This window comes from Castor canadensis, chromosome 11 (assembly GCF_047511655.1).
Source record: "Castor canadensis chromosome 11, mCasCan1.hap1v2, whole genome shotgun sequence".
Lineage (NCBI taxonomy): Eukaryota > Metazoa > Chordata > Mammalia > Rodentia > Castoridae > Castor > Castor canadensis.
In genome coordinates this window covers 61,656,481-61,682,313 of record NC_133396.1, presented here as the reverse complement: position 1 = coordinate 61,682,313, position 25,833 = coordinate 61,656,481, and the positions used below count along the sequence as shown (strand labels likewise).

Below are 25,833 nucleotides of genomic sequence, written 5' to 3'. Positions count from 1 at the left end.
CGTGTCTTTTTGTTGTTATTGCTTATTACTCAGTTTTTTTTTCTTTTTTCCCTGGGTGGGGGTCAGCCTGTCCAGGGGGCTATGCTGATCTGGCCCAGGGTTGTCTGTGGGAGAACTGCGTGTGCTTATCTCACCTTGTGGTCTGCATCTTCCCAAGCCATCTCCCTTCCAGTTTGTTTTTTATAAAACTTTTGGTATTAATTCTTCCTACATATTGAACAATATGAATAATACTCAATAATAGTCACTATTCAGTGATAATATACTGCTATAATATACATAATAACATGCCAAATGATTCTTCAATTACATTTGCTCTTCTCACAGAAAAAAACTATCCTTAATTTTTTAACTTTTCTACCTTATAACTTATGTATTTGTTTGTTTTATTTACTTTTTTTTTTTTTTTTTTGCAGTACTGGGGTTTGAACTCAGGGCCTACACCTTGAGCCACTTTTTTGAGATAGGTTTTTTCGAGACAGGGTCTCGTAAACTATTTGCCCAGGCTGGCTTTGAACCACAATACTCCTGATCTCTGCCTCCTGAGTAGCTAGGATTATAGGCATGAGTCACCAGTGCCTAGCTACTAATTTTTATTTTGTTGCATTTACTATGAGTACCTCTGGTAAAACAATGAATTAAGGTACTGGTAATGCAATATGGAGGTCCCTCAGAAACACAAAATAGCACACTCCAGCACTCAGGAGGCTAAGGATGGAGGCTGTTCTCAAAAAACCAAGGGCTGAAAATGCAACTCAATGTTGGGAAGGGAAGGAAAGGGGGAGGGGAGGGGAGGAGAGGTGGAGAGGGAATGGTTCAAGTCATAGAGTGTCTGCCTAGCAAGCACAAGGCCCTGAGATTAATCCCCAGTACCAAAGAAAAAAAGAACTCTAAAATTAAAACTACCACAAGATCCAGTTATACTACTCTTAGGTATTTACTTCAAGGAATCAAAGTCAGCATATATTTGAGATACCTGTATATTCATGTTTAACACTGCAGTATTCACAGTAGCCAGCATACCCACTGTGATCAGCCTAGGTGCCCGTCAATGAATGAATGAATAAAAAAATATATGATATATATATACACAATGAGGTTTTAGTTAGCCATAAGAAGAATGAACCGATGCCATTTCTAGAAAAATGGATGGAACTGGAGAGCATCATGTTATGCAAAATAAGCCAGATTCAGAAAGACAAACACCAAATATTTTTTCTCATATACAGAATCTACATTTAAAAATTTTTAAAAGACAAGAAAGAAGAAGAGCTAGGGAACTAGGGGGAAGAGGGTAATAGGTGGGGTGAATGTGACCAAAGCACATTATATGCATGTAAGAAATATCACAATGAAACTCATCATTTTGAACAAGTACACTAATAAAAATATATAAAGTACAGATAACAGGACATCTCATCTACTTCTAATAAAACATTTTCACAGGGCAAGTGAAATGACTAAGAGTTTACACTATTCAGGTGTAGTAGATGTTATTGGTTATCCGCTCAGGTCTTTCTCATTCAATTGGTTAAGGTAGTGAGTTATGTCAACAGATGTTTCAGTGGTAAAATATCTTTGTGTTCCTAGTATATACTTCCAGCTAATACTCTACTAAAGTAAATTTTATTTAAGGGTTTAAAGTTTATGACCATAAATTAAATTCCTGTTTAGGTATCAAGATTATACTAATCCCAGGAAATGAACTGGATTCTTTCCTGTTTCTGACATAGTATATAAAAGAGAGGGACTATTTTTTCCTTCATGACTTAACAAAATTTGCCTATAAAAACCCTCCAAGTCTGTGGCATTTTTGTAAAAGAGAATTCTGTTTTGTTAAGTCAGTTTCTTCTATGGTTACTGGTGTACTCAAGTTTTTTATTTGGGGTAAATTTTGGTAACTCACATTTCCTGGGAAATTATTCATTTTATTTAATTTCCAAATTTTTTAGCATAGACACACAGAGTACTCTTAGACTTTCACATCTCTACTATGCCAGTAATTATGACTTTTTGTTTTGCCTGGTTTTTTGTTTTTTTTTTTTTAGTTTTTCTAAAAGAAATGATTTTATTTCATTGAATTTCTTGACTCTTATGTTACTTTCTACTTCATACTTTTTTGGGGGAGTGGAGGGGACTGCAATTTGAACTGAGTACTTTCCACTTGCAAAGCAGGTACTCTACACCTCTTGAACCACATCTCTGGTCAATTTTGCTCTGGTTATTTTGGAGACAGGGTCTCTTGAACTATTTGCCCTGGCAGGCCTTGAACCTCAGTCCTCCCAATCTTAGCCTCCCAAGTAGCTAGGATTACAGCTGTGTGCCACCAGCGCCCAGCAACTGACTTCACTGATTTCTACAGTTATTTTCTTCCTTCAGTTTTTTTGGGGGGATTCATCTTACTCTAAAGTCTGGAGCTGAATACTTAGATTATTTCATTTTTAATCTTTTATGTCTGATAAGAAATTAATTTTAATAAATGTTTTTAAAGTTAAAAGCTATTCCATCTTTACCTTGCTTGATCTTTTTAGTTTTCCCCTTCTTTTCTTGAGCTGCTGGAGACTGAACTCAGGGCCTCACATTTGCTAAGCAAGCACTTTACCATTTGAATTTTGTACCCCAGCCCTTTTCTTTTTATCTCATTTATGAGGTAAGGTCAAGCTAACTTTACCCAGGCTGGCCTAAAATTGCAATCGTCCTGCCTCTGCCTCCCAAGCAGCTGGGATTACAGAAGTGTACCACCATGCCAGGCTGCCTTGCTTTATCTTGATCTAGAAATTGACGTATTGGTAAACATCTCCTTCATGTGCATGTATCTATTCCTCTTTGTAATTCTATAACCTATTCTTTCATATGACATGTCAAGGTTTCTTTGTTAGGTATGTAAAAGTACATGATTATTACGTTGCTTTGGTAGATTATTTATTATGAGATAACCCTCTATATTATTTCAATTATTTTTTTCCAGTATATAGGACTGATCTCAGGGCTTCCCACATGGTAGAGAAGTACTCCAACACTAAACTGTAATTAAGTATAACAGACTTTCTTAATGATTTTTTGCCTTAAGCATTAATCTTAGCATTGCCTAGTCTGTTTTACTTCTTTTTTAAAAATGTGAATTGGGCTGGACATGGTGACTCACACCTATAATTCCAGCTTCTTAGATGGCAGAGATCAGGAAGATCATGGTTCAAAGCCAGCCCAGCCAAAAGATTAGTGAGACCCCATCTTAACTGATAAAAGTTGGGTGTGGTGGTGCATCCTTGGAGTCCCAGCTATGCAGGAAATGTAAATAGGAGGACTGCCCAGGCCAGCCCAGGCATAAACATGAGACCCTATTAAAAAAAAAATACCTAAAGCAAAAGGGCTGGAGGCATAGCTCAATTGGCAGAGCACCTGCCTAAAAATGGGAGGTCTTGAGTTCCCCAAAAAAACCCAACAAAAAAACAACAACAAAACAAATAGTGCACTGGAACTTTTTTTGCTATTTTTTAGTAGTCACATTTATCAATTTCTATGCTTTGTAGTGTTTCCTATATCCTATATATTCAGTGTTTACTTTTTATGAATGCATACCCTACTAGTTATTGTAGTGATTATATAGGTGATAAGTGCTCTTATTTTTTATATGCCTGAAATATGTATTTTTGGCCTAACTCAAATAATTCAGCTGAATACAAAATTTTATGTTGGCAATTTTTTTTCCTATGCACTTTGAAGATCTTATTTCATTGCCTCTGGCAACTACTGTGCTTGTATGGTAACTCCTGTCAGTATAAATGTTCCTTCCCCCTCTTCTCATCCTTGATGTTCTATAGTTTCAGATGTGTTAAGATACGGATCTATTGTCCTGCATGCTACTCTTCTTTACTGCTTATAAAATCTCACTTATCCTCAAATATTCTCTACTATGTCCTCCATTCTCTTGGAATTCTTTAGATGGTACTGGAGACTTGGATTTATCCTGTTTTTAATACATTCTCTGAGATTTCCCTCTTTTTCACAGGGAGAATTCCTCACTACTCTTCTCTAATTTGTTAAAAATCTGTGTCTTGTGTAAGTTGAAAACATTTATTAAACGTTTTTTATCCTTGAGACAGGGTCCAGGCTAATCACAAACTCAAAATCCTCCTGCTTCAGCAAGATTAACTTCAGTATTTTGAATAAAGAAAAACTGAAAGAAAAGGCTACAGAGAAGATGTCCAAGCTATAGAGGTACTGGTGTGGAAGTAAAGGGGAAGAAAAGGATACTAAACAGTATCATACTGGGTTTGAGTCGATCATCAGAGGAAACACTACCATAATGACCTTATAAAATATACATTAAATGTACAATAGGCCATCGTGATAACATACCACAGCAAATACTTTAAGGTCATGCCTTGTCAACCTAAGCTAGAAAAAAATTTAAAAAGGGAGCGGGTTAGCTGAGTGATAAGAGTACCTGCCTAGCACATGCACAGCTCCAGGTTTGATCTCCAGCACAGAAAAAATAAAAAAGGCGTGGGGAATTTACCTGACCATATGAAAGAACCAGACAGAACTTAGAGACAGAAACCCTAACCCATTCATTCCAACCTCCACAGTGTCTTAAAGAGTACCTCCATGCCTACCATGTCTACATTCCTAGATGTGAACACTGGCTTTCCCATCTCCTTACCATCCTGTGAAGGAACAAACTAAAATAGTAGACAATCCTACCACAAGCCAGGAGAAGACGAATTCCCACCCATATCACAGCTCGTAAGCCTTTTCACACCCAGACTAAATTCTTTGAAGCCTAAAAATTTCCATCCTTTAGTACTTTTGAACTTGTATGAACACAATTCATAGCAATTAATATATTTTAGATCACAAACCCATACATAATACAATGAAACAAAATTTTTGTGTGGTGCTATGTTACTTTCTATTTGATTCTTTTTTTTTAAATCCCAGCCCCACTCCACTTTGTTATCCATCTTGATAATACCACTCCAGAACAGTGGTCTTCAAAGTGAGACACTGTACCCCTGGAGGTATATAGGTTTCCCAGGGATTTAAAGGCACATGTTTTAAAGCAATCAACTTCTAGAGTCTCTACTTTAATATTCTTTACTAAAGCAAAGTTTAAGTGCAGATTCTCCTGCCTCAATGTCCCTTTCATAATCCCTTTCTTAGCATAAGACAGCTTTTCACACATCTTCAATTTTACTGTTTCACTGCCCTGTTGTATAAAAACCCCTCTCTGGTATCAGACTGTAGGTCAAATGCTCTGCCTCAGGCAGCTCAATCCGAGATTTGGGCAATCCAAATAAAACACAAGGAGCCATAGGAAGGTCTGACATGCCTTATTACACGTATGCAGACTGCTCAGTGCAACGGTTTTTATACAAGTACAAAGTCATTATTCAGCCAAGTTATTGTATCTACTGCACATGCAAACCTAGCCATAGTTACATAACTAGTTGATCTTGAGTAGTCACATAAGAAGCTGTATCACTATCTACTGGATATGCTTAGTGTGCCTACATTCAGCGATTAAGCCTAAGCATGGCCATTTTCCCTACACTCCACCCCTTTAGAATAATTGTAGTGCAATCTGCACAAAGTAGTCTGCCTCAAGGTCCATTCAGGGAGGAGCATTGAAACCATAAGCCACATACACTGCAAACACAGGCAACCAGCAGGCAGGCACTGCCAGCTATGGCAGCAATAATGGTATGCCACAATGATGTGAGGGATGCCTGCCATTCATGGAGAGAATCCTGTCAGGGCGCCTACATTAAGTGTTTTTCTTTCTAAGGTATGTAGAGCTTGGGTAACATTGTCATGGGCATCAGGTATGTGTATATATACACAACATTCTGATCCTACAAGGGCACACACACCACTTTGGAGGCTGTAAGGAATCTAAGACAGCCTCATTGTTTCCCAGTGAGGACATAGGCATATGTCCAGTTACATGATACACAGTCACCTGTTTTTGATGTCCCACTGTCCAAAGGTTCTGCTATAAGGCTTGCCCCCACAAAGGACAGTGGGCCACCAGTCACCCAGTGTCTTCAGTACATAGCCCAACTATTAGTACAGACAGATAGTGGACTGGGTTCATTCATAATCACAAGCCACACTGCTCACAGGTTGGCCCACTGACTACTTCAACCCACTCCAGCATTATACCATATAGTATCTGTGCTCAGTTGGATGGCCACTACAGTCCACGCAACTGGTTGTCTACAGCAGGAACCATCCATATACCAGACATCTGCCAGTACAGGGGCCCCACCTTCCTCATAAGGATTAGGTAGAGGTTCAGAATCTGGTGTAGCCCTTTCCAAAGGCTCACTAACCTACAACCCTGAGCCTAACACAGCCTGAAATTTGGCTTGTACGGGACTAGTAGATAATGTTCCCCTCTGTTGTAAATATGCCCCCCATTTAACAAGGGTGGAAATCTGTGCCATGCCACTGTGGGATTTGGTCACCCAATCTCTATCCAACCCACAAAAAGGCAGCTTGTGCACGCTGTCATGGGCAGTTTCAGTAATGGTCTCTGAAGTTAGCAGAGCAGCATACACAGTGGCCAATTGCTTTTCAATAAGGAAGTACTGTATCTCTGCTCCCTTCCATAGTTGTGACCAAAACCCAATGAACTGTCATAGTCTTTCAGATCTCTGCCAAAAGCCCCATCTAAATTCTTCAGAGGTTATATCCACATCCAGCTTATGGGGTCTAAAAGGGTCAATCACATGTAGGCCCTGTGCAGTTTTCACTCCCCTTTTAGTGGCTCTAAAGGCGGTCTTTGTCTCCTAAGTCCTGTACCTTCCCATATGAGTGGCCGTAGGAGTTTGCCAGATGGAGTATGAAGGCCAGCCAGTATCCCAAGAGACCTTAGAACACCTGGAGCTGCTTAACTACTGTGGGTGTGGGGTAGGCCTGAACCTTATCTGTAATGGCATCAAGAATTACTTTAGTCTTACCCAACCAGACAGTACCCAAGAATTTGACAGACAAGCCAGGCCTTTGCAGCTTGTTGTTGATGAAGCCATCCTCATGACTACATATGTGTAAGCAGGAGAGGAACAGCACTCTCCCAAGTCTGTAAGAAAATCACTGATTGACAAAATATCAATATAATTAATTTCACAGTGGACAGGTGGCTTCATTTACCAAGGTCAGCCACCATCATCCCATGACAAAAGGTCGGGCAATGCAAATAGCACTGAGGCAACACAGTAAAAGTCCATTGCCACCCTTCCCAAATAATAGCAAACTGTTCTTGATTCTGTGGGATGTTATCTATGGAGAAAAATGTATTAGCAAGGGTAAGGTGACTCTCCACTTCCTGAGCCATAAAAACCACTCCATCTACACCTCCCACCTCCACATCCCATAAGCATAGTAACCATGCTACTAATTGCTCTCCAGCTCTGATATTTTACCAGAACTGTTTACCCAGATCCAATGATTCCACTTGCATATAGGGGTGACAGATGGAAATTCTCTCACCTGTGGTGGCCCAGCTACCTGTCCCTCTAGCTGTTGTTTCATTTACTGGATTATCATCTTCCAGGCACAAAATGGACTGTCAGGCACCTCCTCTTTATGAGACATGTTGACCACTATCGGAGCGGCAGGTATTACCTGGATGCTGGCACTCACTGCCTGCAAGTCCAGCTCCAGAGCCTGGATACACAGTTCTAGGGCATCCTCCTTGTCTTGTAGCTCTTGCAACTTAGCCGCTTTGGTGAGGGCATGTTCTGTGGCATTTCTTAGCCTTTTAAGGAACACCCAGACCCTGTGGCTGCCCTGGCACTTCACTTTTCTAGCATCTCGCCCACCAACGTGAAGGCTTTCTCTAGGTTGGCTGGTGTGCCATCAATCGCTGGCGTGGGGCGGACCCTATGCTGCCAACAGGTTTGCCACTGAGAACTACATCCCAGTGGTAGGCCATCCCTCTAATCCCATCCCCCAGGGTACTGATGACCCCATACCAGGCTGCTCCAAATCCTGCCGACTTTGCCAATTATAGGTCAAGTGCTCTCCCCAGGCAGCTCAATCCGAGATTTTGGCAATCTGAAGAAAAGGCAAGAAGTGTAGGAAGATCTGACATGCTTTATTTCCCTTGCACAGGCTGCTCGGTGTAATGGTTTACATACAAGTATAGACAAAGCCAGCATTCAGCCAAGTTATTACATCTGCTGTGCATGCAAGCCTAGCCATAGTTACATAACTAGCTGACCTTGAGTAGTTACATAAGGAGCTGTGTCATTATCTACTGGATATACTTAGTACACCTGCATTCAGCAATTAGCCTAAGCTTGGCCATTTTCCCCACATAGACCCAAGGGAAAATAAAAAAATTAACAACTATGTAACAAATCTTTTGAAAGCTAGGTGATTATAAAGTACACTTCCAACAAAATTAAAGGAAGACCTAATTGAACTGTTAGCTGCTAGAATTTAGAAGCTAAAGCACTACATAATTTAATATAATTCAGAAAAAGTTGAGAATTAAATAACTGCTATGATAAGGTCCATCCATTTCTATCTACTTATTTACGAGATCAAGGGTTCTCAGCACTTACTTCTATCATAAAAATAAAAAACCGCAATATTGTGGCACCTAAACCAGTAACATCACCATCACCTGGTAGCTTGTTAAAAATGCTAATAGTGGGATCCCGGGCTCCTAGTACATCAAAAACACTGGGGATAGGGCACAGCAATCTTTAACAAACCTTACAGGAAATTCTGATGCACACTCAATTTTCAGAACCACTTTGGGAAGCAACATAAATTTTGGCTAAAAAGTTTGTTCATGGTTTGTTAAATGGTGATTGGACATTATTAAATCACTACAATATTTTGATTCCACTGGATATGTTTAATATCATGAAGTTTTAATTTAAATGTTGTATTGACAATATCATAAAATGTATCATTCTCCTTTTTTTTTAATTTTGGTGGTTCTGGGGTTTGAACTCAGGGTGTGGCTCTTGAGAGGTAGATGCTCTATTGCTTGACCCAAGCCTCCAGCCCACTTTGCTCTGGTTATTTTGGTGACATGTTCTCACTTTTTCTTTGCCCAGGCAGGCCTGGACCTGGATCTTCCTACTGTGCCGCGCCACAGGGCCTGGCTACTGGCTGAAATGGGAGTCTCATGAACTTTTCACCTGGGCTGGCCTTAACCCACTCTCAATCTCCCAAGTAGTTAGGATTACAGGTGTGAGCCACCACTGCAGGCTCAGTCACAAATTTTTAAACATAAAAATTTGAAACACTGGACTGGAGGTATGGCTCAAGCAGTAGAATGCCTCCTAATAAGCATGAAGCCCTGAGTTCAAACTTGGTACCACCAAAATTAAAAGAAAAAAACTTTTTAAGCATCAACTTAAAAAATGTAATGTATAAAAATATGTAAATATTTTATTAAGTATATAAATTAAAAAGTTGTATGATCACTAGTCTACAGCAGGAGTTCTCAAATTGTGGTGCTTGGACTAGCAGTAATTAGAATCACCTATAAGCTACTAGAAATGAAAATTCTGGGCCACTACCCAAATATATTGTGCTTAATCAGTTCAGGCTAATTTTATCCATGTTAAAGTTTGAGGACCACTATACTAGAGTACAGACATTTTCAAATTTTAATGTGATTTGAGTCACCCTGGAAGCTTGCTAACACTAATCAGGGTCCTCCCGAGCCTAGTTTCTGACTCAGCAAATGTAGGATGGGACTCAAACATTTACATTTCTAACAACTTTTCCGGGTGATGGTGATGCTGATGCTGCTGTTCCACAATCACATCTGGGAGCCACCACTCAAAAGACTATGGAAACCACATCCATCTATGCTAGTTCAAGTCCCAGAATGCAAACACTTTCCATAACCTTTTAAATGAGGTTCCCCATCATATCCACTCATGTAGTTGCCTTATACATTTTCTTTTTGAACAACTCATAACAATTACTCTACATCTGTTTTCCTCACCTTTGTTTCAATCAAGTTAAAGAACCACATGGATCTTGCTCTGTCTGTACAGCCAGCACCTAAGTACAATTTCTGCCTCGTATCAGGTAATTAATAAATACTTACTGACAAATAACACTTGTTGAAATAATTCCACCACATGTCAGTTTTAATATGACAGGGCAAAAGCTATGATTAGAATGCCATCAGTCAGTCAGGCCCTGGTGGCTCACACCTGTAACCCTACTCAGGAGGCAGAGATCAGGAGGTCACGGTTCAAAGCTAGCCTGGGCAAATAGTTCATGAGACCCTATCGCAAAAGAACCATCACAAAAAAGGGCTGGTGGAGTGGCTCAAGGTGTAGGCACTGAGTTCAAACCCCAGTACCCCACTCCCAAAAAAAAAAAAGAATGTCATCAATCCTGATTTGCCCAAGACTATCTCAATTATTAAAAGTACTGAAAGTCTCATGTCTCAGGACTATGCAGCCTACTGTAACTAAATATCAACACTTAAGGTCAAAAAACAAGGAAAAATCTGAATAAGGCATCTTTCACTAGCTTTTTGTCTCTAGCTTCCAAGTAATATTCTTTCATTACATGAAATACAACACAAAATCAAGGTTTATCCAACACTAAAATTAATACACTTCCAAAAAACATTTTAAGGTAGCTTTAGCATGGGAGTTAGAGAAAGACTTAAGAACTTACCCTCTTTAGCCAAATATAGTTCCTTAAATTTTGCTCTATTTTGATTAAATTCTTGCTCAAGCTGCTGCTGTGTACGTGAAAATTCTGCATTAATCTTTTCCAATTCTTCTACCCGTTGCTGAAGAGAAACTGGAATACAAAACAATACTAGTTAACAAGTAATAATTTTCTTTATAAATGAAGTTATGAAAATAAATTAGTATTTCAGCTACAAGTTGCTATACAAATATACAAGCTCTCCAGAAATCCATTGTATTCCAGGAAATTCTAAGTTTAAAAAAAGCAAGATGCTTTACTAAACCTAGTACACAAACTGTGACTGACTCATGTATAGCATAACAGAAAATCACATATATACAAGGAAACATTTTAAGCCTTTAAAATTTCTTTTGTACAACTGAAAGAATGTCAACCCACTTTCGGAACTCTTTGTTTTCTTTTTGGCAGTACTTAGGTTTGAACTCAGGGCCTCACACTTGCTAGGCAGGCACTCTACCAGTTGAGCCACTTCACTAGCCCTGACAATCTTAAATACTGGATTATTTAAGCTATTTATCCCACAACTGAACTCACTCCCAATACTGCTATTTCCTCTTTCTCTTAATTATTATGAGCAAAATTCAACAAGTTCTCTGATTAGGACAGTCCATTACCATCAGACTGAAATAACAGCCAAACAGGAAGGATAGAAGTGTAGGTCCTGGGGGCTGCAGAGTGGCTCAAGTGGTAATAATGCCTGCCTAGCAAGTGTGAGGCCCTGAGTTCAAACCCCAGTACTGCACAAAAAAAAAAACAACCTGGTGTTCAACAGTTGATATACGTATAATGAATGCCTACTCTTTCCAAGCCTGGCAACTGTTTCTATTGAAACACAAACCCTTGACTCACTTCTTTGCTCCACCATCAACCCAGCCTTTCAGGCTATGACCATAATACCCCTCAGGCAATATCTATCAGTACTAATCAGCAATTGTCTGGTTACCTAGGCCTGCAAAGGTTCCAGTTCCCTACTATAAACTATCCTACACAGTGACAATTTGACTACAATTTTTGACCAAGATCTGAGATTACCTCTAAGGATCATCCCCTCCCCAAATACAAATGCTCAATTTAACTGATTTTTATAACACAGGAAAAAAAAAACTAGAAAAATATACCAATGATTAGAATTATGGTCCATTAATTTCCATCCATTCATTTTTCAAAGTTCCCTGCAATGAGGATATATACTCCTCTGAGAACAAATAATAAACTAAACCTCATATTTGTGCTCAGTCCCATGACATCTCCAGACTAGCATCATTACAGATTTAACAGTATTATAGCACAATCCATGACTGAAAGAGGAAATTATCCCTGCTTTAAGTTCTATTTCATTAACAGTAAGGAGTCACTTTGAGAGACAAATATCTATCAAAGTAATGATATCTAATCATCTGAAGGTCTGATAACTTTTTAAGAAAAAGGCAGTTGGGGAATTTATTGAAAGTGGGATATGTACAATTATCTCATATTTGCCATTTAAAGTCATGAAAGAATTTAGCCAGACCTGGTGGTACATTCCTGTAATCCCAGTACATCAGGAGGTACAGGCAAGAGGATTGAGAGTTCAAGATCAGCCTGTGCCCTATTTTCACTCTCATCACTCTTGTTCAATATAGTGCTTGAAATCTTAGCCAGAGCAACAAAGCAAGAGAAACAAATAAAAAGGATACAAATAGGAAAGAAAGAAATCAAACTATCCCTGTTTGCAGATGATTTGATACTATACTTAGAAAATCTGGAAGATTCCAACAGAAAACTCTTAGATCTGATAAACACTTTCAACAAAGTTGCAGGATGCAAAATCAATATACAGAAATCCAGTAGCTTTTCTATATGGTAACAATGAACTCTCTGAAATGGAAGTGAAGAAAACAATCCCATTCACAATAGCCTCAAAAAAAAAAAAGTCATGCATAAACTTAACCAAAAATGTTAAAGACATCTACAATAAAAACTATAAAGCACATAGGAAAGAACTGAAGGAGACACTTGAAGACGGATAGACCTCCAATGTTCATACATCAGAATATTGTGAAAATGGGTATTACCAAAAATTATTTAGATTCAATGCAATACACAAATTCAATCAATTTCCATCAAATTCCAATGATATTGTTCACAGAAATTTTTTTTAAATCCCAAAATTCTCATAGAATCATAAAAGACCTCAAAGAGTCCAAAGCAATCCTGAACAAAATGAGCAATGCTGGAGGTATTGCAATACTTGGCTTCAAACTGTACTACAGAGCCAGGGTAACAAAAATAGCATAGTTCTGGCACAAAAAATGAGACACACAGACCAATGGAATAGACGATCCAGAAATAAGTCCACGTAGCTACAGCAATCTAATTCTTGACAAAGGTGTCAAAATTTACATTGGAAAAAAGCCTCTTTACCAAGTGGTGCTAATAAAACTTGATACCCACTGTTGAAGATGGAAACTAGACCCCTATCTCTTGTACAAACATCAAATCAAAATGGATCAAAGACTTTAATGTACAAACCAAAACACTGAAAGTACTGGAAGGAAACAACTTTATGAATAGGACATATGAAATAATAGGGAGAATTGGCAAATAGGATTACATTAAATTTAAAAGCTTCTGAATAGGAAAAAGAAATAATCAACAGAGTAAAGACAGTCTGCAGAATGGGAGAAAATCTTTGACAGTTACTTATCTGTCAAAGGATTGATATCCAGAATATACAAGAACTCAAAAAATTAAGTACCAAAAGAGCAATTGATCCAATCAATAAACAGGCAAATAAACTGAACTGACAATTCTCAAAAGAAGTACAAATAGCTAATAAATACATAAAAAAAAAAATTCAATGTCTGAAGCCATCAGGAATATATAAATTAAAACTACACATTTCGGGCTGGGATGTAGCTCGGTGGTACAGCGCTTGCCTAGCATGCCTGAGGCCCTGGGTTCGATCCCAGCACCAAAAAAGAAAAAGACAAAAAAAAAAAAAAAAACCTCTCCCCTAAAACTACACATTTCATCTTACCCCAGAATAGTTATCATCAGAACAAATATTGGGGAGGGTGCATGAAGGAACCCTTGTAATACATTTGGTATGAACATTAAATTAATCCAGCCACTACAGAAATCAGTATGGAGTTACCTCAAAACATTAAAAACAGAACTTCCATATGATCCAGCTGTACCAATTCTGGGTATATACCTGAAAGATCTAAGTCAATATACAATAGAGATACCTGCATACCCACATTTATTGCTGCAATATTCACAATAGCCGGGTTATTGAATCAGCTTAGGTGCCCATCAACAAATGAACAGATAAAGAAAATGTGATTTTATAAACACACATACATACAAAATGGAGTTTTATTCAGTTATAAAGAATGAAATTATGCCATTTATAGAAAAATGGATGAAACTAGAGGCTGTCACATTAAGTGAAAGAAGCCAGTCTCATAAAAACAAAAATTGCATGTTTTCTCTCATATGTGGAATGGGGAGGGTGTGGAGCATGAAAGTAAAAGGGGTACTATTAGGGTATGGAAAGGGAAAGTGGGGAATAAGAAAGAGCAATAGAGGGGGTAAATATGATTAAAACCCATTATATATACATATGGAAATGTAATGAAAGCCCTTGTACAATTTTTTAAAATTTTAATCATAAAAAAGAAAAAACACGAAGGAAACTTTCTCTCTGTGCTCTATTTCTGCTGATACTTTTATTGATAAATCCCAATTGTTAAACAAATGAAATAGATTCCCCACTTAACACTTTAATATTACTGGTACCTACTGATTAGTGTAAAAGTAAGGAAGGACTCCAAGAAACCAAGAAAGAAGATAGCCATTGCACAAGGTAAATGTACTTCAAAACAGCATGCTATGGGCTGGGTATGTAACTCAGTGACAAAGTGCTTGATAAGCACGCCCAAGGTCCTGGGTTCAATCCAAGCAACGCAAAAACAAACAAAAAAGGCATACGTGATAAAAAGTACATTATCTTACCGATTTCAAATAAATAGATGAAAGATCCCTCTGCTCTCTTCCCTAACAACTACGTCATCCCCACCCTACAACTACCTTCCACACACACACAAACAAAATGCTCATGCCACTCATTATTATTATATTTATATTTAGGTCAAATGAGGCTAATGAAACAACAATATAAAAAAATGCATTGTCTAAAACTGCAGCCAAAGATTAAGTGTGTTTCCATTACTTCCTACTTCATCCTGGCTCCTACCCACAGTTCAGACCCAGTAAGTCTAAACACCGCCCTCTCCCGCTCTTTTTCTAGGGCAAGGGAGTACTGTGAGACAAGGTCTTGCTATGTAGCCCAGACTGACCCATAACTCTCAATTCTCTGCCTCAGTCTCCCTAGTGCTGGCATTACAGGTATGCACTACCATACCTGACCTGACTGGATCTCTAAACATTTTAGGAGTTTTCGATTCCAATAATTTTGTGATCCCTTTAAGGGTGTGCCCAATAACTCTTATTCTCATTTTTATTATTAAATTTATAAAGTAATAATCCGTATCAAACACTTCAAATATACTGCAATTCTACAATACAGAAAGGGCAAAATAACTGCTTTTTACAAGAATGCCTTTACTGCTATATCTAGAAAAATCAATTCATCCTGAATAGACAGCAGGAAAGTTTAACAGGCATGCTGTAATGCACTAGCAAACCACCAAGTCAAACTGAAAATAGCTTATCATACAAAGCAGTATTATGTTACTAACATGGTGATTAATAGTTCACAGTGATTAGCAATAGTTCAAGTAAAAATTATTTAGCATGGCATATACAAAAAATTGATAAATGTTAGCTATTGTTATTAGTAAACTGGTATTTATTTAATAAACAGGAAAAAAGAAGTGGAATAATCAGGTGACTATGTAGCCACAAGGACCAGAACACACTCTCATCTCAGCCTTATGATTCTGACTCAGTTCCATGTTTAGACTTCCAGCTCATACCCTTTCCTATTACCATGTATCTTCATAACATCTTGGACAAATTAATTAGTGTTAATGTCAACCTTCAATAATACCACACTTTTTAAAAATTTTTTTCTCCCTTTATCATCTTTACATTTACTTACTTGTGTATAAATTGTGCCACCTTCCCCTACCCCCACCCCCAAACCTTTTGAAATTTGACACCTAAGAGTTTTAGTCTATCAGCCTCTGAAAATAACTGTACACATTCCATATATTGTTACCTTCATTTTACTAATGAAAAATCATCTAATGGCTACTTTTAATGCTTGACATCCAAAGGGAAAAAAAATCACTGTATCACTTACTCAAAACATCTGAATTGAGTAACAGCAACACAAAAAGGAAAAAAGAACATCAAAAATAAATGAAGGATCCAATAATTCCTCAATATTTTGTTTTCCCTAGTTTTATAAGGTTTTTTGCTGTTGTTTTTCTACTTTTTTTTTGTTTTTTGAATCAAGGTCTCACTACATTGCTCAGGCTAACATCAAACTCTCAATCCTCCTGTTTCTACCTTCCTAGTCCTGAGATTACAGGCCTATACTACCACACCCAGCTTCACTTTCCTTAATTTTGATATAAGAGAACATATAATAACTTAAAAAATATTTTTAAGTCTCAAGCTGTGTCCTACTGTGACATTCCTCTATCAAGGAAAATTTGTACTAAATTTGATGAGACATTAAGTAATGGGCAGTCTAGGTCAAATTTTACTACAACCAAAATGTTCAATATCCAAGAAAATGCCTACCTTAAGCAACAGAATCTAACTCCAGTGGGAAAGAAGGGTCTGAACAGTTTCTGAGACTTGGAAGTGATAAACCTGTATGTCACTAAATTTTGGAACGAAACTACTGCCAGGTGGTGTGTGCCTGCAATACCAGCTACTCAGAGGGCTGAGGCAGGAGGATCACCTGAGCACAGGAATTTGAGACCAAACTAGGAAACATGGTAAGAACCTGTCTTTAAAAAAAAAAGGGGGGTGGGGGGCATGTGGGAGGGACATAAGATGAAACTATTAATATACAGCACAGTATAATCTATGCAAATATACATAGGAAAAAGAGGCTGGAAAGACTAAGCCAGGCCATGGCAATGGCCCAGGTGGGCAAGCCACCCACCCAGTGCCACTAACAAACATGAAAGAGAAGCTGCCTGCCAACATCAGACATCAGCCTGGGCCACACACAGCACACCACTGATACCAGCTGGCAGAACAAAAGTTCTCTATGGAACCTGGAAGGGAAACAGCTATGGCCAAAGACATCCTGGGGGAAGCCGGGCTGCTCTTCAATGAGTTGAACAAGCTTTAAGTATTGGACCCAGAGATTACCCAGCAGACCATAGAGCTCAAGGAAAAGTGCAAGGACTGTGCGGTCAAAATGGGGCAGTTAAGAACAAAAGAGAGAGAGAGAGAAGAAAAATGAAGGAAAAAATTGGGCAGTTTCACTGCTAGACTAATTGAGCTTGTGGGCCGACTTATAAAAGAGACATGCAAAAATGAAGGCTACAACAACTGCTCAAATCTACAGCAAAGCAGACAGCAACAGCAAGTTCAAGCACTAATAGCAGTAAGAAAGATAACCACTTGAATATTAAGTTTGTGTAAAGTACAAAAAGAATGAAATGAATTTATGGACCAACTGAAACTTTCATTTTACAACAGGAAGGCAAAAAAGCCCCCCAAAAACCAAACAACTTCTGTACCACTCAGTGACCTAATGTCCAAGTATGTCACAATACACTGTGTAAGGGACACAATCTCAGGAGGCAGTAACACAAGGGACAGCTAAAACTGAACCGCACAAGAAGTTTAACAGAACAGTGTCTCAACCTTCCTTCTGTGAATAAAATGAAAATCCTTCAGTCTTTTCCCCTCCCCCCAACCCTTCTCTGTTTTTTGTTTTTAGGATGTCAGCATATGGCCAAGACTGGCTTCGACGAATGCTGGGATTACAAGTGTGGGCCACCATGCCGGGCTTTCTAAGTCTCTTAACCAATTGTCCTAATACTTCATATACAGGGTAACACTTAAGATAATTGTGTTTCTGCTGGACACCAGTGGCTCACCCCTGTCCCAGCTACTCAGAGGCAGAGATGAAGATGATGGCAGTTCAAAGACAGACCAGGCAAAAAAAAAAAACAAGCAAACAAACAAAAAAGAGCTGGGGAGTGGTTCAGTGGTTAGAGCACCTGCCTAGCAAGATTGAGGCTCTGAGTTCAAAACCCCAGTGCAAAAAAAAAAAATCAAAGACAGACTAGGCAAATAGTCTTGAGACAGTTGACCTTATCTCAAAAAACCCATCACAAAAAAAGGGTTGGTGGACTTGCTCAAGGCATAGGCCCTGAGTTCAAACTCTAGTACTGAAAAAAAAAAAAAGTTTGGTTTCAAGTAAGAAAACCCCCCACCCTGACTACTTCTTACCTAAAGATGAGATGCTCATATAAACTACCTGAAGAAATAATCATGAACCCAGGAAGAACATTAAGTGAAAGAACAAACTATGAAATTCAGGTGTAAAAATGAGATAATGAAAAACAGAGAGACTCTTGGCTGGAGGAGGATGGAGATTATGAGACCATCCAGGAGGAAGGGAGGGAGAAAGACATTCTGGAGATGGAGGCAGTAGAATCTCAACTTGGAAGCCAGCCTGGGCTACATAAGAAGATTGTCTCAAAAGAAAAAAAGGGAGAAAGAAAAAATAACATAAAAGCCCGAAAGAAGAGATGCCAGATGTAGCAAGGATGGCCATGAAAAAAAGAAAAATCAAGGGATACAAGAATATTTTCTCATCGTCAACCTCCCCAGGGATTGATGATCAAAATGAAGCTTCCAGACTTCCTCAGTGCAAAATTTTCTGGGTCTAATTTTAGTTCTACATTACTGACTAGGAATAATCACAGGATCATAGTGTTGTAAGGATTACAGATATTCGTTCTAGTCCAAAGTATCCCAAACTAAGTCACAATCCATTAGAGAATTATTAAATCAATTTGGTATAATTAATGACCCACTTAAAATAATGAAATAAAATGGAAAATAATAGGAACATGTTTAAAATGGGTATATGTTGCTTCATGAAATTTCTATTTCAGATATTCATAATTTACACTGGTTCGCAATGAAAAACAGCTTCTTTCTGTGGATAGAGGTCAAAATAGTTTCAAAGCCACCAAATCTGAATTCACACAGGGATCCATTCCTCTATCACAGACAGGTGATCCTGTGCCTTCCACGTGAGCATAAATAAGATACATGAGTTCAAGGCCTCAGAGGGCAGCCAACTTTATTGTTCAGATGATTTTAATTATTTTCCCATTCTTTCCTTGGATCTTCTTAACCTATGAGAAATATCCCTTTCTAGTAACATGACCCTAAATCTGTTCCTTCAGAGATTTTAGGTCTACCCTCTAGAATCAGAGAGGAAATTTTCTAATATTTGACATTGCACACTTACCTTCTTTCCTTCTCCAGATGAAGTAACCTCTAACCCTTCAATAAATTCTTCAGCATCCCAGGGGCTCCCATCATACTAAAGTTAGTCAGAATTCTACATAAAATATAACACTGTGATCTAAACATAAGACCAGCACATAGTCTTATAGACTACACTTTCAATAATGTACAGTAAGCTCATCTTAGCCACAACTCCACATTATTGTTAGCCCAGAAGATTAATGTAACCTAACATTGCCCTTAAATCCTTTCCAGGTAAAATGCCATTAGTCAAGGCTCCCTCCAATCTAAACCTAGTATCATTTTCAGCCATGTTGCAGGGCTGTTGTGTACAAGGTTTTAAGTTAGGACCAAGCATGGAACTCTTTGGTACAATAACTAAGATTTCAATAGAAACTGATACTATAAAGACTGTTCTATTTAACCATCTTTACTATCAAGTCACATGTACTTCACCTTATCTATAATTTCAGGAATAGTACAAACACTCTACTAAAAATTCAAAGGTAAGCTAGCTTACAATTTTGGAGTCAGAGAAACTTGGCTTCAACCCAAACCTTGGAAAGGTGAAACTATTTCTCCTAGGTTTCATTACTACAACGGAAATGATATCCTTTTTGTACAGTATCATAGGCTACGAAAATTAAAGACAGCACCATATAAAAATAATTCAATAAGACAGATAGTCAAATGATGACTGCTGTTAACAGTCTCAGAAGCCAGGTGCTTGTAGCAACAGCCTGTAATCCTAGCTACTCAGGAGGCAGAGATCAGGAGGATCACGATTCAAAGTCAGACCAGGGAAATAGTTTGCCAGACTCTATCTCGAAAAAACCCATCACAAAAAAGGGGCTGGTGGAGTGGCTCAAGTGGTAAAGCACCTGCCTAGCAAGCATGAGGCCCTGAGTTCAAACTCCAGTAGTGCCAAAAAAAAAAAAAAAAAAAAAGCTCGTGTTCAACAGCTGATATAAGTACACATAAAGAATGGACTGTTAGCTATTCAATTTGTACAAACCTGTTATTCTACTTCCCATGTATTTCAAATACCATATGATGCCAAATCTGATGAAAAAGCATGAATATCACTAGACTGAATAGTGAGATAGTTTCAAATTATTTGTATATTGAAATATTTTGTTCTCTACTCACAGAACAAAAACATCTATTCAAATCTTATTATCAGGTTTACTTAAGGAAACAGCCCAAAAGAATTCAGTTTTCTGAATACCCTACCAATATTCTTTTTTTAGTTTTTGGCATCATAGGGGTTTGAACTCAGGGCCTCACACTTACTAGGCAGATGCTCTTACCACTTGAGCCACTCCACCAGCCCTTTTCTTGTGATCCCACCCCCAGTCAGGGTTTTCCAAACTGTTCGTCCAAGGCTGCCTTTGAACTGAGATCTTTCTGATCTCTGCCTCCTGAGTAGCTAGGATTATTGGCGTAAGCCACCAGTGCTAAGCTTTCTACTGGTATTCATAATAAAACAGAAATTTATCATGCCACTTCAGGACCTGGCTTGGGACTCTAAACATTCACCATCAGTGAAGTTAAACTTCACATTCCTTTATGCTTGAATATCAGTTCTGAACACTTACGAAGCTATTAGACTATTAAATCAATCACATTTTTACAACTAAATTTTTCCACATATTTTCAACACACTGATTATATATAACTATCCTAGATAAAATGCTAATAGAAAAAGTACATTTGTTTAAATAAATGAAAGTTTTTTTCCTTTTGTTTTTAATTTAAAAATATGCAGTAACTTTTTTTTTCTTCAGTGCTGGGGTTTGAACTCAGGGGCTACACCTTGAGCCACTCCACCAGCCCTTTTTTGTGTTAGGTATTTTTGAGATAGGGTCTCGCTAACTATTTGCCCCAGCTGACTTAGAACTGCGATCCTCCTGATCGCTGTCTCCTGAGTAGCTAGGATCACAGGCGTGAGCCACCAACGCCCAGCTTGCAATAAGCTTTTTAATGGATTGGAAAGACTCGGTATTGTTAAGGAGGTCAATTTTCCAGAATAACTTATAGATTCAATGCAACCCTAACTAAAATTCCATCATACACTTTTTATAGAAACTGACAAGCTGATTCTAAATTTTCACTACAATGCAAATTAAAAACAGCTGAAACATTTTGAAAAATAAAGTTGGAGTGCATAACATCCAAGTACAAAATTTACTACTAAACTTAGATAACGAAGATAGTACAGTAATAATATAAGGATGTATAACTATATGTCATATATACATGAAACAGATTAGAAGTCAGAAATAATTCACCCAAATATTTAATTGGTTTTTGGTAATTGAGCCAAGATAATTCAATGGGAAGCAGATAGCCTTTTCAACACAGGGTGCTGGAACATCTGCATATCAAAACGAAATAAGGGGAAAAAAGGAGAGGAAAGGACTTCCATCTATTCCTCATATTGTATACAAAAAATTAAGTAAAAATGGATCCATACATTGAAATGTGAGATATAAAAACATAAACCTTCTAGAAGAAAAACTTTTAATTGTGAACTTGATATGGGCAAAGATTTCATAGATAAGATACATACAGCATGAAACATAAAAGAAAAAATGGAATTTCATCAAAATTAAGAACTTTTGGGCTGCTGGAGTGGCTCAAGTGCTAGAGCACCCACCTAACAAGCATGAGGCCCTGAGTTCAAATCCCAATGCCACCAAAATTAAAAATAAATAAAATTAGTTATACCTATTTTTCTGTCTGGGTTTGTTCTTTCCTCTTTTAATGTCCTACTAGAAAACTTAAAGAACTCTTTGACTTATGACATCTCCACAGGGCAGCAGTGCTCTGGAGAACTTACTGAGTACCGTGGCTATTTTGAGCTATACTTTTTACCTCTCCTTCTCTTACCCTTCCCTATTTTTCCCAATTCACCAGTCTAGCACACCTAGACCTGAGGTCACCCACCTCAATACAATCCTAGATTCCTTTCTCCCTTATCTTTTTGTACTAACAGTGCCAGTGCCTTTTGTTTGTTTCTTGTTTTTTTGAGGAAGGTTCTCCTATGTAGCCCAACCTAGCCCCAAACTAGTGATCCTCGTACCTCCACCTCCCCAGTGCTGGGATTACAGGCATGCATTACCTTGCCTGGCTTTAGGACAATGCTTTCTACCAGTCTAACAATAAGATAAGGATTTTGTACCAGAATGGAAAATAAATTAAGACACTAAGCACATTGCTTAGTTCAACACATTTTTCTTTTTTCTTTCTTTTTCTTCTTCTTCTTTTTTTTTTTTTTTTTGCAACATTGGGGCTTGAACTCAGGGCCTACACTTGCTAAGTAGGCACTCTACCACTTGAGTCACTCCACCAGTCCTTTTTTGTGTTGGGTGTTTTCAATAGGGTCTTGCAAATTATTTGTCTGGGCTGACCTCAAACTGCAATCCTCCTGATCTCTGTCTCCCAAATACCTAGTATTACAGAAGTGAGCTGCCAGCACCTGGCTTAACTGACAGATTTCAATGAAGCAGTATTACATTAACGTTCTGGCACTACTTACTCCTTAGAGACCATTAAAAATGGTTTGTGGACAGGTTTCTTGCCCTTCATCTTCTGAACACTCTTTCTATATATAAAGAAGTTCCATTTTATAAATTGCAGCTTCTTAAAATCTAAGTCAAACACAAATTTCCAATCTCCTTTGAAACCACAAGATAGGCAGTTGACTGAGGCTTCACTAACCAGACACACCCAGATTCAACTTCAATTCAGAACTGAACAGTGTAAAGAAACAAGTTCCCCAGCAGAGCATGGTGATACACATTTATAATTCCAGCTGCTCAAGAAACTAACACAGGAGGACCATGAGTTCAAGGCCAACCTGGGCAACACAGGAAGACTCCATCTTATAATATGTAAAGAAAAGAGACAGAGAAGAAAGGAGGGAGAGAGGAGCCAAAAACTGGTAAGATTACCAAAGACAAAGTCAGAGAGTCACAAACTAGAGGAGTCTACAGACACACACAACTTAAAAAAGAGCAGCATCTGCCCAGGATTCAGGAATAAAAAAAAGGACATCAGGTAAGAACTAAGGAAACCTCAATCAACTATAGAGTTTGGAAGGAGCAATGTATCGATATTAGTTCCCTAACAATGATAAATGTACCACACTAGTATGTTATTAATAGGGGACACTAGATCTATCATGAGCAAACTCTCTGTATGATCTTCCTTATATTTCTGTAAGTATAAAAACTATTATAATTTATCTTTAAATGCTATTGATTACATGTTAATGGTTTTTAAATACAAACAAAGGAACACCATTGTGGTTTGCATATGAAGTATCTCTCAAAAGGTTCATATGTTGAAGGCATGGTCCCCAGCTGGTACACCACTGGGGAGTGATTGGACATGAGGATGTTAACCTCATCAGTGGATTAATCCATCGATGAGTTCATAATTGAATGGGCTTTTAGGAGGTGGGGCCTGGTTGGAGGAAATAAGTAATCAGAGGCAGATCTTTAAAGGCGACATTTTTTACCTGGCCCTATCTGCCATGATGTTTCTGCCTTGTCACAGGCCTAAAAGCAATGGAGACAAACCAAGTACGAACTGAAACCTCTTTATATCCAACTTGCCTTGTAAATAAAATACAACTCTTTGTTTTACTATTCATTTATAACGAACCTCTGATAAGTAATCCTGGGTGTAGAATTTATAGTTATGGCCTTTCTATAACACAAGCTTAGGGAGGTGAGGAATTGTATTTTCTGTGTTACAGTTAAGGACCGTGCACATTGGAAATTTGATTTTTTTGTTTTACTTTTTTTTTGACAAGTTCTCTTTAAGTAGCCCACACTGGCTTGGAACTCTCTGTGTAGCCCGGACTGCTGGTTATAGCTTTAGTAAAGGTGTCTGAGTTAGCTTTTGGTTGCTATGACAAAATATCTGAGAATCCAACTTAAGGACTGGCTTAAGGATTTATTTTGAATATAAAGAGGAATTTTGATAATAGATATTCTGCCTACATGTGGATGAAGATTAATTGTATCCCTAAGGAAGGGAACATAAGAATCAACAAGTAAAAGAAGTTTCAAGAAGAGAATATAGATGTCACCACTTGGGGAAAGGGGAAAATCTCAAAGCTAAAGAAAACGAAATGGCTAGTAACAGGAACTAACAATTAAGTATCACCTTTTTATAAGGTTTTATATGAGAAGCAGTACAGCCTAACAGTTGAGAAAACAGGTTCCAGATTTAAACAAGAATTTGAATGCCAGTCCTACCACTTACAAACTGGTTCCTTTGCTCAATCTGTGAAAATGGGAACTAGTACTAATACTACCGCCTCTAGAGCTGCAATTAAGGATTAATCCACATATACCTTCAAGACAGGCATAGTGATACACACCTCTTATCCCAGTACTCAGGAGGCTGAGGCAGGAGGAGTCAACCTGGGCTACATACCAATATCTTGTCTCAAAAAAACACCAATAGTAAAAATAATTACAATTATTATTGTACATAAAAAACTCTTCACAGAATGTCAGATGAGTTATTTTATATATTGGCTCAATAAACTTGCAAAACAATGCATAAAGCAGACATTATCACATCCCACCATATATGAAGAAATATTCTGAGATTTAGTAATCTCTCCATTGTTAAGCAGCTAGTAAATGGAAAAGCTGGATTCAATAGTTGTGGTTAATAAGCCATTTATATGAGTTTGTATTACTTGTTGGTATTTTCTTTTTGTCCTTATGATGCAGGTTCTTTACATTTATTTGTATATTCTGTCTTCCTCGTTCCCAGAGCAAGTGACATCAATTACATGAATGCTATATTACTGTAATTTTTGACATCTATGTTCTCTCAACAAAACTTCTGTACATGTCCTTCAGTCTTAGTTTTCAAATAATTTGTACAACAAAAAAAATTAACCTCTTTATTTACTCAGAAAATACATGTAAATATCCCATCATAAAAAAAAAGCTGGATTCAAATATAGACCTGCCTGACTCCAAGGCCTACTTGAATTTCCTTGTGATTAAAGGTATAATATAATAGGAGCTGAATACAGGAGAGTAATGCCTCATATGAGGAGTTATAGATAGGTCTAATACCATCTCCTAGAGATACTTTCTTTAATGTAGTCACACCATTCATTTACCTATTGAACTATAGATTACCTAATTATAATTAATAAATATAAATTATTTTCCTCTGCAGCAAGAGCATTACACTAGCAGGATTTGGGGGGTTATTTTTTTAAGCCTTCTGTATAATTTTATAGCAGAATGGTAAAGGGACATGCTAAAGCTTTTTTTTTTTTTTTTTTTAAATGGCATGAGGGCTCAAACTCATGAGGGCCTCACACTTGCTAGGCAGGCACTCTACCACTTGAGCCACTCCACCAGCTCTTTTTTTGTGTTAGGAATTTTTGAGATAGGGTCTCCCAAACTATTTGCCCAGGATGGCAATGAACTTTGATTATCCTGACTTCTGCCTCCCATGTAGCTAGGACTACAGGTGTGAACCAGGGGAACCCAGCAATTCTAAAGCATTTGAATGGCTCAAGTGGTGATGTTGATCACCAAGGGACATATGCAAATGTTTGGAGATATCTTTTGTTTCATTAAGAATACTTGGCTCCTAGTGGGTCCAGAGATACTGCTA

The 25,833-nt window shown here is 38.0% G+C and overlaps 1 protein-coding gene across 6 annotated transcripts in view; it reads right to left on the bottom strand.

Moving 5' to 3' along the window:
• The window catches only part of Rabep1 (rabaptin, RAB GTPase binding effector protein 1), a 127,297-nt gene that overhangs the window by 82,565 nt on the left and 18,899 nt on the right, over positions 1-25,833 (bottom strand). For all 6 annotated transcript variants that reach the window (XR_012438774.1, XR_002212700.2, XM_020168244.2 and 3 more), the window contains exon 2: positions 10,669-10,797. Coding sequence is in view for 4 of the 6 variants with exons in the window: in XM_020168244.2 (XP_020023833.1) it covers positions 10,669-10,797 (129 nt within the window). In the remaining 2 variants the exon portion in view is untranslated. The remainder of the gene's footprint in view (positions 1-10,668; positions 10,798-25,833) is intronic.